Genomic DNA, 12598 nt, shown 5'->3' on the forward strand with positions numbered 1-12598 from the left:
GCCTTGAGGAAGACAAGTCGGCTTGTCGAAACGACGGCTCGAGCTCACAATCCCTGTTCACAGTTTTTTTTTTATCCGACTGCATAAATATAGCTTGTACACTTCATCAGTGACACAGCTCCAGAATGAGCTGGCTCTCCAATGGTGCGGCTCGGCAAACAGGTTGTAGTTAACCTGCTTCTGGAATAATGATGTGAGAGGAATGCCCCTGTGCGTGAACGAAAGAAATGGCATGTGATGTGTTGATATGTCACATTGCAACCGTCGCCTCCCTCTGTGCTGGTGCTCCAACACGGCAGTTTCAGTGATGTCAGTGCAAGCCGCCTATTGCTCTACACTTTTTTTATAAAATTTGTAGACTTCATTTCCTTAGACACACATTTTAACTACTCTCTGCAGATTTCACAGGGAGCAGGAGAAAAAATTTTATGAAACATACACCCTGGTTCAGCGCTTTAAGATTGATATTGCCTATTGGGTCTCACATGGCACATACTGCATATGCAAGTGAGCCAGGTTTTGGAGCTTAGATATAATATAGCCTGCACAGTTTGAAGTGTGCCAATACGATGCTTATGTGAATTCACGGGACGTTTTTAGTGCAAAAGTATGAGGGTAAAGGTATCCTTAAAGAAGAACAACACAGTGCACAAGGCAAGTACAATCCATTATTTACTTACTGCACTGTGTTCTCTTACTTTTGGATTTTCGACTACCCAGTTATGTGATAAAGGTGTGTGCAACGCAACACTGACTCACCCGACAGGAGTTTTATTGAAATACTTATGTGCTCAAGATGATCACACAGGAAGTCCTTGAGAGATGGTGCATCCACACACCCAGATTTTGGAATAAATGAGGACTGACAAATGATTTATCTAGACGTCAACCACGTCGTCTGACGCACACGAACAAGCATAAGTCCTCAGACGGTAGCGGGCGTTAGCCCAGTGACTTGGAACCAACTGTGTATGCAGGCTTCAGGAAAAAAGCTCAGCTATGCGTAATAAATCTGCGTTCGCGCGGGAAGGCAACAACCAAGCAAGCGGGCAGGCCGAAGCAACTTTCCTCTAGTTCGTTTGGGTCACATCGAAGGCGGAAAAGCCGAAACAACGAAAAAGCAGAGAGCCGCGGTAGGAAATACGCCAAGGCGAAGACATCCCGCCACTAGGACGAGCTGCGAGGGAACCGACCGTGTCTTGCCAGCGGGCGCACTACGCTACGTAGACTTTTGGTATTTCACCTGCGCAACAGGCATGCATCGAGTAGCTAACGCGAAGAAAGCGACGGCAGGGCGGTACGCAATACGTTTGAATTTCCGGGATCAAGTAATCACCTCAACTGCTTGAGCAGCTCCTCTTCAGACGGTGGATGCTGAGCTGAGCCACCGTTCTCAACTTTGCTGACGGCTCCGGTTGGTGTTTGATCGCTCGCCAACGAATCCTGGACGTCACTCCCTTGCTTCGGTAAGTCGTTCACGGTGGCTTCCTGCGGAGCTGGGGCAGTGCTTTTAACCTGACGGTCGCGACGGCACTTGTGCACATAACGGCAGCCGCGGCCGTAGCGACAGAATCCGTGGCGTTCGAAAAAGCGGCACAGCTCCTTCGGCGGTGAGCGTTGGGCGCTCTTGTCGGCACAGACATATTCTTGATCGCCTATTAACTGTGGCACACACCCACTGAGGGGGGCACAGTCATCTGGAACGTCTTCAACCTCTTTTTTGACCAGTCCGTCAGTATTAACTGCAGTGACAGTTGAGGCGGCTGAAGTTGCAGCTGAAGACGATTGTCCTAGGCTGTGCGAGTAACGGCACCGGTCGCCGTTCCAACACTGACCGTTTCTCGAGAAGAATTTGCAAGGCACACTTTCCGGCGCGTTGCCTGACCCCTTCGTACGACCTGGAAGGCCACGGCGGCGAAAAAAGGGTGATCTGACTGCGTCCCTCACTTCTCGTTTCGATGTATCTTCGGACTTCCCCGTTCTGTCATCGTGAACAGCAGGCTGGAGTCGTCTCGAGCGCGTTGATGCTTCCGGATCTACGCCGACCGCATCGTGAGTATCACGCTCGGTATTACCTGACGCTCCTTGGCTCATAAGTGGGCAGCTTCAAATATAGGAGTTGAGCACGCTGTGGGCTCTCGCAGAGATCAGTTTCGAAGCAAGCAGATGGTTGGCCGTTTTCGTCAGGAACGATCGACAAGCCCAGGCGCTCTTTCTGAGTTCACGAATACACGCCGGGCAACTGAGAAACTCAGCAAGCAACGAAAGTTTAAATCGGTCACAATCGTGTCTTGCACGACGCGAACACAGCACACGAGCACGATACACAGTAGTGTACTCGCTTTGCAAAAGCAACGCCTACAGATCACGTATTATTTATACAGGAAGCGTCCCAGTTGCAACTATAAGTCCGTTCGATTCGCCTGCACCACGTGCACCAGTTCACGAGGTGCTGCACTTTTTCATTCGTATCAGTGGTGCAGCATCAACGACCTCTGAGTCCTGCCATTCGTTTTAAAAGGTGCAGAAAAGGTGCAGCACTGGTTCACAATTTTTCTGCACTTCCTACGCTGACTGTGCCGGCATGGTGCAGCCGCGCGTGCAGCTGAGCAGACGACGCAGGCGTAAGCGCCGTTATGGTGGCTAGAGCGGCGTACCCGCCTCTACTAACGCGGTGTGTTTCGCCAAGATGTTTTCTCCTCATAAACTGTCCGCATTTGCGGTTCGCGTTCGTTCAGTGTCAGCTGAACGGGATAAATTAAGCGAACAGAAATAAGGCCTGCACCTTGTCGGCACATTGTCATTCGTACCGGGTGTCGCACTGCGCCTGCACCGCTGAACTCACGCTGCACAATTTCTCTACTTCGCGTGCACAGCCGTGAACCGGTTTCAATTGGTGCAGGTGATCGAACAGACTTTATTTATTATAACTGAACAGCTAAACTAATGATGACGTCATAATTAGGCAAGATACGTTTTCTGGTGTGACTAAACGCGCTGACGACTGTGCTGCTACCTGCCGCTTGATAAAGTAACCACGTGACCTTCTTTTTTCTCGATTCAGGCGCGTGCACGGCGCGTGTTTATGTTGGTGACATCCTGATAAAACTATATAATTGTGCACTGCCGGAAGTTCACGCGCGACTACTGTGCGACCTCAAGCGGGTGATGGCCAGTTGCGCGTACTTTTTGTCGTGCATGTAAAAGCCAGCTTCACCGCAATGTCGGTAAGCGCGACGGCGAAGCTAAATCACTCCTTCCTTCAAACGTTGCATTTTTTCGACACAGTGCTGCTTAATGAACGTACCTGTAACGCTGATTTAATACCCCCCTGCTGTTTTGTTTTACCTAAAGGCTAACGATGGTTTCACCCAAGTTCCAGCTTTTAGAGGTGCAGTGGCTGTAACATATTCAGCGTGCTTACAGTTAATTCTATTTAACAGCTATTACTCCCACAATAAAACTCATACATAAAGTGAATTCGCTATTACTTTCGCCTACTTCTACACTGCTATGTACAATTAACAGCGCACACTCTTGGGCACACTCTACGTTTAGAATGCGCCATTATTCATAAGCAGGGCGGATCGCAAACAGGAGCTTGGCCTCATTTATTGAGCCATTTATTTCAGTGTATAACTGCTCTCAAGCTCTTGCATGAGCTGTGAATTTCAGAGGCACAATGCACTAGTAGCTGCAGTGCCTGTGCTTACCTGTTCATTTTTTCTCCCAGCATCCCATATATTTAAAAATCAACTGTTAATTTCCGTATGCTGTGTAGAAAGCATACATTTGATCAATGTTTTCAGTGGCAATTTATAGTTCTGTGCACCAAATTTGATCCAAGAAACACACACAAAAAAGCAATGCATACACACAAAACATATATTTAGTGTGTATGCACTGCTTCTTTTAGTGTTATAATAAAGCAATATTACTTTATTTCACTCCTGGGATCTCCATTTCGATGCACGTACAACTCGCAAATAATCCTTTAAAAGATTCATGAACATGTTCCAACTGAACTCATTCTTCTGCAGCAATGGCCGAGAACCCCAAGGTGATCCTTGTGTTCTGTGGCAAGAGAAAGTCAGGAAAGGACTACGTAACAGAGATGCTGAGGAAAAGGTGAGCTCACAGTACTGCACACACTGCAGGAATCGCAAGGTGATGGTAGAATTACACAATATGTTTACTATTTACTAATAATTTATACCTTACTCTGCAGGTGCACTGTCATCAGGCACTTGACCTGAAGTCGCAGCTAAAATTAACTGTACAATACACAAACCTTACCATGTTGATTTTGTGGAGAGGGCCTGAATTTTATAGCCTACTGGAAGAGGAGGAGGCAACAACTTTAATTACAGCCTATTGGAGAAGTTGAGTTCTGAGGTTCAATAAGAGGTTGCACTTGTAAACACTCAAAATTTCTTTTGCCTTAAATCACAACGTCAATGGTTTGCAAAATGATTCTAATAAATGCTGTGCATTTTATATAAAAAGGATACAAATTTGCTGATGTTGGTTTACAAGTGAATGGTCCTTTAAAAACAAACCAGGATACACATCTTGCATAGCACAACCTCTCACAAGAGGTAAAATATTTAATGTGAAAAATAAAATATGCCAAATTTATGACAAATGCATTGCATATTATAATTTTATACGCATTATGGGAAAATTCCAAACTTCTTCATAATAATTGATAATAATTTAAGGAAAAGTGCATGGGCCTATCAGTCAGGGGGGCAAGGGGGACGCAAGCCCCTCCACTGAGAAAAGTTGAGGGGGCTGAGCCCCCCCCCCCCCTTTGATAATGGTCACCCTTATTGCAGGCTGGGGAAACTAATAAGTAAGGTGAAGTTTTCTATCACAACAGTAATCATTCAGTTATGTTCTTACGGGAGAGTAAAATGTTAAAAGGCAGTGTTGCAACATAGTAAAATTTTGCCAACATTTCCTCTGTGATGATTTTCCTTGTGGGCTCTTTGCAGTGCAGGTCGCCTATGCGACGCCTTTGCATCTTGTGCTGTAGTATTGCAGGGCAGGCTAGGGCTGAACAGGGGCCCTATTACATTACATCACTTGTTCAAGCTTTCAATCTGCTGTGACTTGTTGACAAAGTTACGGATGGGAACGGGCCATTTTTTAAAAAACTGGTCAAATCATTCGCTGCTTCCGGAAAATTATTTTCTTCAAAAAGGATATATCTTCACCGCTGCTTTGTGTTTGCACCGCTAATATTGTGTTTCACACAATATTACTGAGATCTGACAGATAATAATGCCAAGGAAAGTATAAGGGAAGTTATTAGACCGAATTGTAACGTAAATATTAGATTAGACAGATCAGTGAGGTAGGTTTGCCCTGCCCCATGCGCGAAAGAGTTGGTGCACTACTGGAAAAGTGCCATTTGCAAGCTACTGACACTCATTACAACACAAAATTGAGCAAGTGGGCAATATAGAAAAGACTCCCGGAAACAAGAAGACATGGCGTTATTTTCCTTTTTTTCTTTGCATGTGAACAGCATAAGTTTCAAAAATCTAGAATATGTTTAGGAACCTAAGAATAGAATTCCATAACTGAAAGAGTAACATTGACTAGCCCAGACTAGCTAGTAGTGACACTGGTCACACTCTGTGACATACTGTTGCTCACTAGCTTTAGTAATAACACACTTAATTTTTTTTGCTTAAGTCAAAATATCACAGAGCTACCTCTTAATATGAAGAAAAAACACAGCAGTCAAGACATGCATGCATGAATTACTTCAATAAGTCTGAGGTCACCGGGTCAGGCTGGTGCCAAGGAACATGCACAATGGAATGCAACATAAAAACTCGAAGCATGATACTCGATGCCTCAGAAAGCAATGTGCTCAAGTGTAAGTGATTAAAGTACCACTGGGAGTCTTTCTTGGGGGTTTTCATTTACAGTTGAGCCATGTCGAGCCTTACTGGCAGTGCAACGTACTCCCTAAAGCTTTGCGATGCCCGTTAAAGTTTCCTCTAGCGGTTTTTGAATGTCTGACCTGGAAGAATCATTAGCACGAAATTCATCATCATCATCATCAGCCTGACTACGTCCACTGCAGGACAAAGGCCTCTCCCGTGTTCCGCCAGTTAACCCGGTCCTGTGCTTGCTACTGCCAATTTATACCCGCAAACTTCTTAATCTCATCTGCCCACATAACCTTCTGTCTCCCCCTAACCCGCTTGCCTTCTCTGGGAATCCAGTTAGTTACCCTTAATGACCAGCGGTTATCCTGTCTACACGCTACATACCTGACCCATGTCCATTTCCTCTTCTTTATTTCAACTATGATATTCTTAACCCTCGTTTGTTCCCTAATACACTCTGCTCTCTTCTTGTCTCTTAAGGTTACACCTACCATTTTTCTTTCCATTGCTCGCTGCGTCGTCCTCAATTTAGCTGAACCCTCTTTGTAAGTCTCCAGGTTTCTGCTCTGTAGCTAAGTACCGGCAAGATGCAGCTGTTATATACCTTCCTCTTGAGGGATAGTGGCAATCTACCTGTCATAATATGAGAGTGCTTGCCAAATGTGCTCCACCCCATTCTTATTCTTCTTGTTACTTCAATCTCGTGGTTCGTCTCCGCGGTTATTACCTGCCCTAAGTAGACATAGTCTTTTACAACTTGAAGTGCACTATTACCTATCTCGAAGCGCTGCTCTTTTCCGAGGTTGTTGTACATTACTTTCGTTTTCTGCAAATTAATTTTAAGACCCACCTTTCTGCTGTCCTTGTCTAACTCCGTAATCATGAGTTGCAATTCTAATTTTAAGACCCACCTTTCTGCTGTCCTTGTCTAACTCCGTAATCATGAGTTGCAATTCGTCCTCCGAGTTACTCAGCAATGCAATGTAATCGGCGAAATTAGTACATAAAAGCACGAAATTAGTACATAAAAAAAAGCAAGCAGCATTTTTGACAAGCAGTGAAACTTACTAGGAGGAGGAGTAATTTTTAACTTTTTGATGGGTCATGTCAATGAAACCTTGCAAAGTGCACTAATACAACACAGAAGAAAAGGGGGGGGGGGGACACCTTCAAAAACCGATAACGGCAAGATACTACATTTCTTATACAAATCGAAGCATGCAATGTCAGCATTGTTAAGGCAAATGTCACTAGAAGTAATTAATTACATGAGGCAAATTTTTTGATGACTGTTCTTAGTAAATTGTATTTACTTCTTTCCTACTAGCTAATCATAGCTATTGCAAGTTCTGGTGTAAGAAACATATTATGATGCATGCCCCGGTGCGGTGGTCTAGTGGCTAAGGTACTCAGCTGCTGACCCACAGGTTGCAGGATCGAATCTCGGCTGCGGTGGCTGCATTTTCAATGGAGGCGAAAATACTGTAGGCCCGTGTGCTCAGATTTGGGTGAACGTTAAAGAACCCCAGGTGGTCAAAATTTCCGGAGCCCACCACTACGTCGTCTCTCATAATCATATGGTGGTTTTGGGACGTCAAACCCAACATATCAATCAATCAATCAATCAATTTTTCAATCAAACCACTTAGGGATACTCTGCAGTTAATAAGGCTGCTTCTTTTCCTGCAGGATTGGAGATGACAAGAGTACAATAATTCGCCTCTCGGAGCCACTAAAAGAGGCATATGCAAAGGTAAGACTTGGCTTCCTGTTGTGAAGAGCACGCATAACATTAGTAATCTTGAAAAAAAAAGTGGGGGGGGAGTGAAAAATATGCAACAAGTTAAGAACTCCTCCAGTTGTTTTCTAGCATGTAACTTAATGGTTTCTTCCATTTTTCTGTCATTCTCCATGTTATCATACCTTGCATCTGAGCAAAAATTATTCCTAGAAAGCACATAGAACCAAAGTTGTGGTAGAGTGCCTGACGTTTTTTTCTTAAGCGACTCCTGGTCAGTTGTAATGATTGAGTTGATTTGTTAATTGTGGTGCCAACTCCAAGTCAATCAAGTGGATCACAATAGACAGCATGGTCTCTTTATGTGATGCAGGAGCACAATCTTGACTGCAATCGACTGCTCGACTCATCCGACTACAAGGAGCTGTATCGTGCTAAGATGGTTGCATGGGGCGAGGAGAAACGCAACAAGGACCTGTCCTATTTCTGCCGCCTGGCGGTCAAGAAGAGGGGCCAGCCAGAGTTTCCCGTGTGGATAGTGAGCGATGCTCGAAGAGAGAGCGACATTGAGTATTTCCGAGAGTCCTTTGCCTGCCCCACACTCACTGTCAGGGTTAAGGCGTGCGAAGGCACACGCCGAGCCCGTGGGTGGGTGCACACACCGGGTGAGCACCTCCTCCTGGCAGATTCATTTGGCTGCATATCTGTCCGATATCGATCGATACACATGTGTGCAGTAATGAAACTTTTCTTACAAAACATGTGTCACTAAAACTGCATTATTTTGCACAAAGAAGGAATTCTTGTCACAGTGCTCGAGTCATTTGTAGGGTGCTTCGACTGCTGAAGTGTTAGTAGGCCACTGTGGAAGAGCATCTTAAAAATATTAAGTGTGGGGTCATTTACTTCTAAAATTATGCACTCTGTCTCAGTGTTCTATCGAAGCATTCAACACTTGAACAGTAGCCACGCTTACATCATTTTGCCTAGTCTTGCAAGGAATAAATTGAAGCCACCACCGTCTCCCAGCTGTGAAAAAAAAAAAAAAAAGAAAGCGAGCATCAAAGCAAAGGGTATTCAGAAACTGGATAATGCAGTCACACTGACATTGATGACAGACACGATGTTTCATTTTTTAAATGCTAACTAAACTAGAGCAAAACGTGAATGTGCAGGTGTGCGCGAAAACAATGACAAAAGAAGGCAAAGTTTAGGCAGCTGTATCTCATCCTCTTATTTTTGTTGACTTATCCTAGATAGATAAGAGAGTGTCTATCTGGCAAATGGGCATTTTTCTTACATTCCAAATGGCTTCACTTCTTTAATTAATATTTTAAGTTTGTCAGAGAAAGATTCCTTAATTTCACTTAATGCCTCTAGTGTATTTATACGCAACAATTACTTATGTCTAGCATCTCTAATAAGGGACACTAAGGTGAAACAATGAAATGGTTTAGATTATTGATGATGAGAACTCAAACATCATTAATCATACCATCTTAAGATCATAATTAGAGCAGAAAATTAAGGTCAAGGTACCTTTCTTTAAAATTTTGCATCAAAATGTCCACACATGATGTCACAAATGTCGAAGTGTATTTGTCGTATCTTGCCGCCATTGGCTCAAGGCAATTTCTGGAAGTTGGTACATCAAGTCTCTGGCCCCATCAGTAGACATTGTCTTTCATTTTTGCCGACGAGGCCTTATAGTAAACACTGTCAAAATTTATGAGGTCACAGCGTTTGGTGCATAAATTTCAATGTGACATTGCCGCCCGCATTTCCTTTTTGCGTGTTTTTTCGCTTACCAAGTGTTTTCTCGTGGCAAGCGCGACGATTTTGGAGTTGTGAAAAGGTAATTAACTGATAGCAGAAAGGTAGTTTTCTTCTTCAGTGTCCCGTAAAGAAAAGTTATCCCAATTTCCACAGTCTCGTTTAAAGGACCCTGACAGTGAAAGTTTTGTTTGCGACTTTTTTACAAGGATTGAATCGTAAATGCTCTAATGCGCTGTATAATTGGATGCTAGCCTCGTTAGTTCAAATACCAGCGCCCCACAGGGGATCAGCGCCTGAAGCTACATGTGCTCAAGATTGAGTGAACGTGCCGTTTTACAATAAGGGGACCTAAGGGTGGTGAAGAATGGAACGACGTGGATGTTTTGAGCTTGTCCCCCTCAGAAAAAAGAATAAAAATATTTCTGGAGTAAGCAGCCAGAAATACTTTGAGAGCAGCCAGACAACAGAGCGAGAGGGGTGACGAACAATAGTTCTCGCCAGGTTTCCAACGCTAACAATACTTGCTTGACCTCTGCAGCGTCACGTCGGGGCCCCATGTCTAAATTAAATGACAGAAAATGTCAATTGCACCTGAATACTCGGACAAGCACGCACCCTTACTTTAAAACCAAGTTAAAATATTTTATAAGCAATGCTCGTCACAAGTTTCCAAATTTAGCTTCACAAGTTTTCAAATTTAGTGTCAGGGGTCTTTTAAGAGTCTTCCCTAAAAGAACCACTATATATTGTGCCATGTGATATTTTTTTGTAGGTATTGATGATGCCACAACGGAGTGTGGACTCGACCACATAGACAACTGGGATTTTGTGATAAGCAACAACGATGGTGACGACTTGGAAGGCCAACTTGAATCTGTTCTTCAAGCTGTGCACCAGCATTGTTCATGACATGCAAAAGACTTTCTTCAAGACTGCATTTTCTGCCTGTGCCAAGCCTCGTTAACATAACCATATCTATATTGCTCACTACAATCAGCTTCTGCATTCATATTGATGTTCAACGAAGCATTCCAAGCTTTTGCGAAGGCAATCAATGTTTTGAAAACTGAGCTGTGGGAGTCTACACATCTGTTCAACTGTTTTTCTCGTTTTCCTGATATTAAACACGTTTAAATGTCACCAGTCATAAATACCATTCATTGTCCAGTAAGGCGCACTGGTTGGGCATCAAGTTGTGCGCTACCCTTTCTGTACACCAAAATAATACCAAATTTGCACTTAAAATGCCCCCTAACACTTTTTGAGAGATCACTTTTTGTTTCAAGGTTGCATGAATTTGGAGGATTAACAGACAAATGCACTAAGAATGCAATCAATAAAGGTCTGTCATAGAGTTTCCTAAAATTAACTCTGGTGCTGCGACCATGGGAATGATAGGCAGTACACGGATTTGCCTAGTCTTTGTACTTGCGGGATACGAATCGCACTTGTGGCTTCGTTTATTGCTGTGTTTCGGTTTTGTTTCGAAGGAAAGAACAAACCCTTTTAAACTTCGTGAGGCGGTTATAGCTTCTCACGCCCACAAAGCTGATGGCTGTATGGTTGACTACTTGTTACTGTCTCATTATTGCTGCCCAAAACACGAGTACATCTGTTTCTATGCAGCGCTATTTTACACAAATGATGTCACTGTGGTTGCCCTTCCTGTTTTAGGGACTTAGAAACTCAGTCTTTTGGAGACTCAGTCTTATTGGCAATAAGATGAAGGATTGTCATAACTCTTGTTATTTTTCTAACGGGTGCACAAGCCTACCGTTTTCTTCTGTGCACTCATACAGGCAGTTCACTTGCGCTACGGAAGTGCACACCAATTGTTCTGCTGCTAGTGGGTCAAGCGGCGATTCTTCCGATTTGGGCTATTCCCCGAATGCCGAATTGAAATCCGATTCATTGGATGTCGGTTCGCCAGAGAAGTATTCACTCACTAGCTCAGACTTGGATGGTGATGGAGGAGAGACGTTTCGAAAGCTTTCACAGCAAGACAATGCGGACAGGAAGAAAGGCGATTATCCAGTTCTTAGTGTTACAGCAAGAATATTTTTATTGAAAAAGTACTCTGGTGTGCTCATTTCTGTATGTCTGTGAGCAATGTTTAATACAACGCATCATTTTTATTAATGAAAATTTGTATGAGTGGTTTTTTTTGTAGTACTTTGCTCGATGCTACAAACGAACCACGTGCATGTAACAGCGAAAATTATTTTTTTGTGACTTTACAATCCTGTAAAAAAATTTCTGCCAATTTTTCCTGAAATAGAATCATTTCAAGAACTCAATTCAACAATAAAAAAGATACACATTTTTTAGAGTGCATTTCGCACTCTAAAAATTCGACCCTCAAGAAGTTAACCAGTGTACTGACCACATATTGAAAAATTGGTCAAGAACCAAATATTAAAAAAATTGGATGAATTTAAGCTTTGCCCTTAAGAGTTGAACGTGACAGCAATATTATGTCCCTAATCAGTACATCATGTGCATACTTTTAAGACAAAAGCGTTAATAGCTTGTTCCGCAGAAATGGTGGCGTTGGTGTTGTTGGTTGTGAGCGAAAAATCATCATCTTGTTTGTGACTGAAAAATCGAGAAAGATGCAGATAAAATAAATACTAAAAATTTTTTGGTCAGAGCGAGGATTGAACTCTCGCCATTTGCGTGGCAAGTAGGTGTTCTACCACACAGCCACACGTCTGCTTGTGAATACAGTGAAAATAATTTTCTCTGCTTGGAAATGCAGTGAAAGTAACTTTCATGCTTTACTAGCATACGGGTCCTGTATACATGCTTCACAATACAACATGAGATATTGCAGTAATAATGCATGGTACAAGGCCATGATTATCGTAATGACTTCGTGGTTTAAAGCTAGTCTCCCACTACAAAAGGCATTCTCTTAAAGAAGCAGTGACATCAACTTGACACATGTCACATTTTTTGTGTCAACGAATCCCCTAGTAATGATTTGGTACTAATAATTGATTGATATGTGGGGTTTAACGTCCCAAAACCACCATTTGATTATGAGAGACGCCGTAGTGGAGGGCTCCGGAAATTTCGACCACCTGGAGTTCTTTAACGTGCACCCAAATCTGAGCACACGGGCCTACATTTCCGCCTCCATCGGATGGTACTAATAATTGCAACAGGGGGATGTACT

At 43.3% G+C, this 12598-nt stretch overlaps 2 protein-coding genes across 3 annotated transcripts in view; one reads left to right on the top strand and one right to left on the bottom strand.

The window, feature by feature from the left end:
• Positions 1–2325, bottom strand: part of Rchy1 (Ring finger and CHY zinc finger domain containing 1) — a 24566-nt gene extending 22241 nt beyond the window's left edge. The window contains exon 1 of the mRNA XM_075865184.1: positions 1337–2325. Coding sequence (XP_075721299.1) covers positions 1337–2094 — 758 coding nt within the window. The 5' untranslated portion in view covers positions 2095–2325. The remainder of the gene's footprint in view (positions 1–1336) is intronic.
• On the top strand, positions 1328–10560 carry Pmvk (Phosphomevalonate kinase). 2 transcript variants are annotated; one of them, XM_075865188.1, is made up of 5 exons: positions 1328–1466; positions 4041–4128; positions 7596–7659; positions 8018–8309; positions 10193–10560. In XM_075865188.1, the coding sequence occupies exons 2-5, from the start codon at positions 4043–4045 to the stop codon at positions 10327–10329; spliced, it is 579 nt and encodes a 192-aa protein (XP_075721303.1). In that variant the 5' UTR covers positions 1328–1466; positions 4041–4042; the 3' UTR covers positions 10330–10560. The 2 variants fall into 2 exon arrangements, with proteins under 2 accessions (XP_075721303.1, XP_075721302.1); XM_075865187.1 differs by lacking the exon at positions 1328–1466 and adding an exon at positions 3088–3227.
• The last annotated feature ends 2038 nt before the right edge of the window (positions 10561–12598 follow it).

The sequence above is a fragment of the Rhipicephalus microplus genome, chromosome 1 (assembly GCF_043290135.1).
Source record: "Rhipicephalus microplus isolate Deutch F79 chromosome 1, USDA_Rmic, whole genome shotgun sequence".
NCBI classification, from domain to species: domain Eukaryota; kingdom Metazoa; phylum Arthropoda; class Arachnida; order Ixodida; family Ixodidae; genus Rhipicephalus; species Rhipicephalus microplus.

Excerpts from the sequence above, each read along its gene's own strand:
- Pmvk (XM_075865188.1), top strand. The coding sequence starts at position 4,043 with ATGGCCGAGAACCCCAAGGTGATCCTTGTGTTCTGTGGCAAGAGAAAG. Across the intron at positions 4,129-7,595 it reads ACAGAGATGCTGAGGAAAAG|GATTGGAGATGACAAGAGTA; the intron begins GTGAGCTCACAG and ends CTTTTCCTGCAG. Across the intron at positions 8,310-10,192 it reads TGGGTGGGTGCACACACCGG|GTATTGATGATGCCACAACG; the intron begins GTGAGCACCTCC and ends ATTTTTTTGTAG.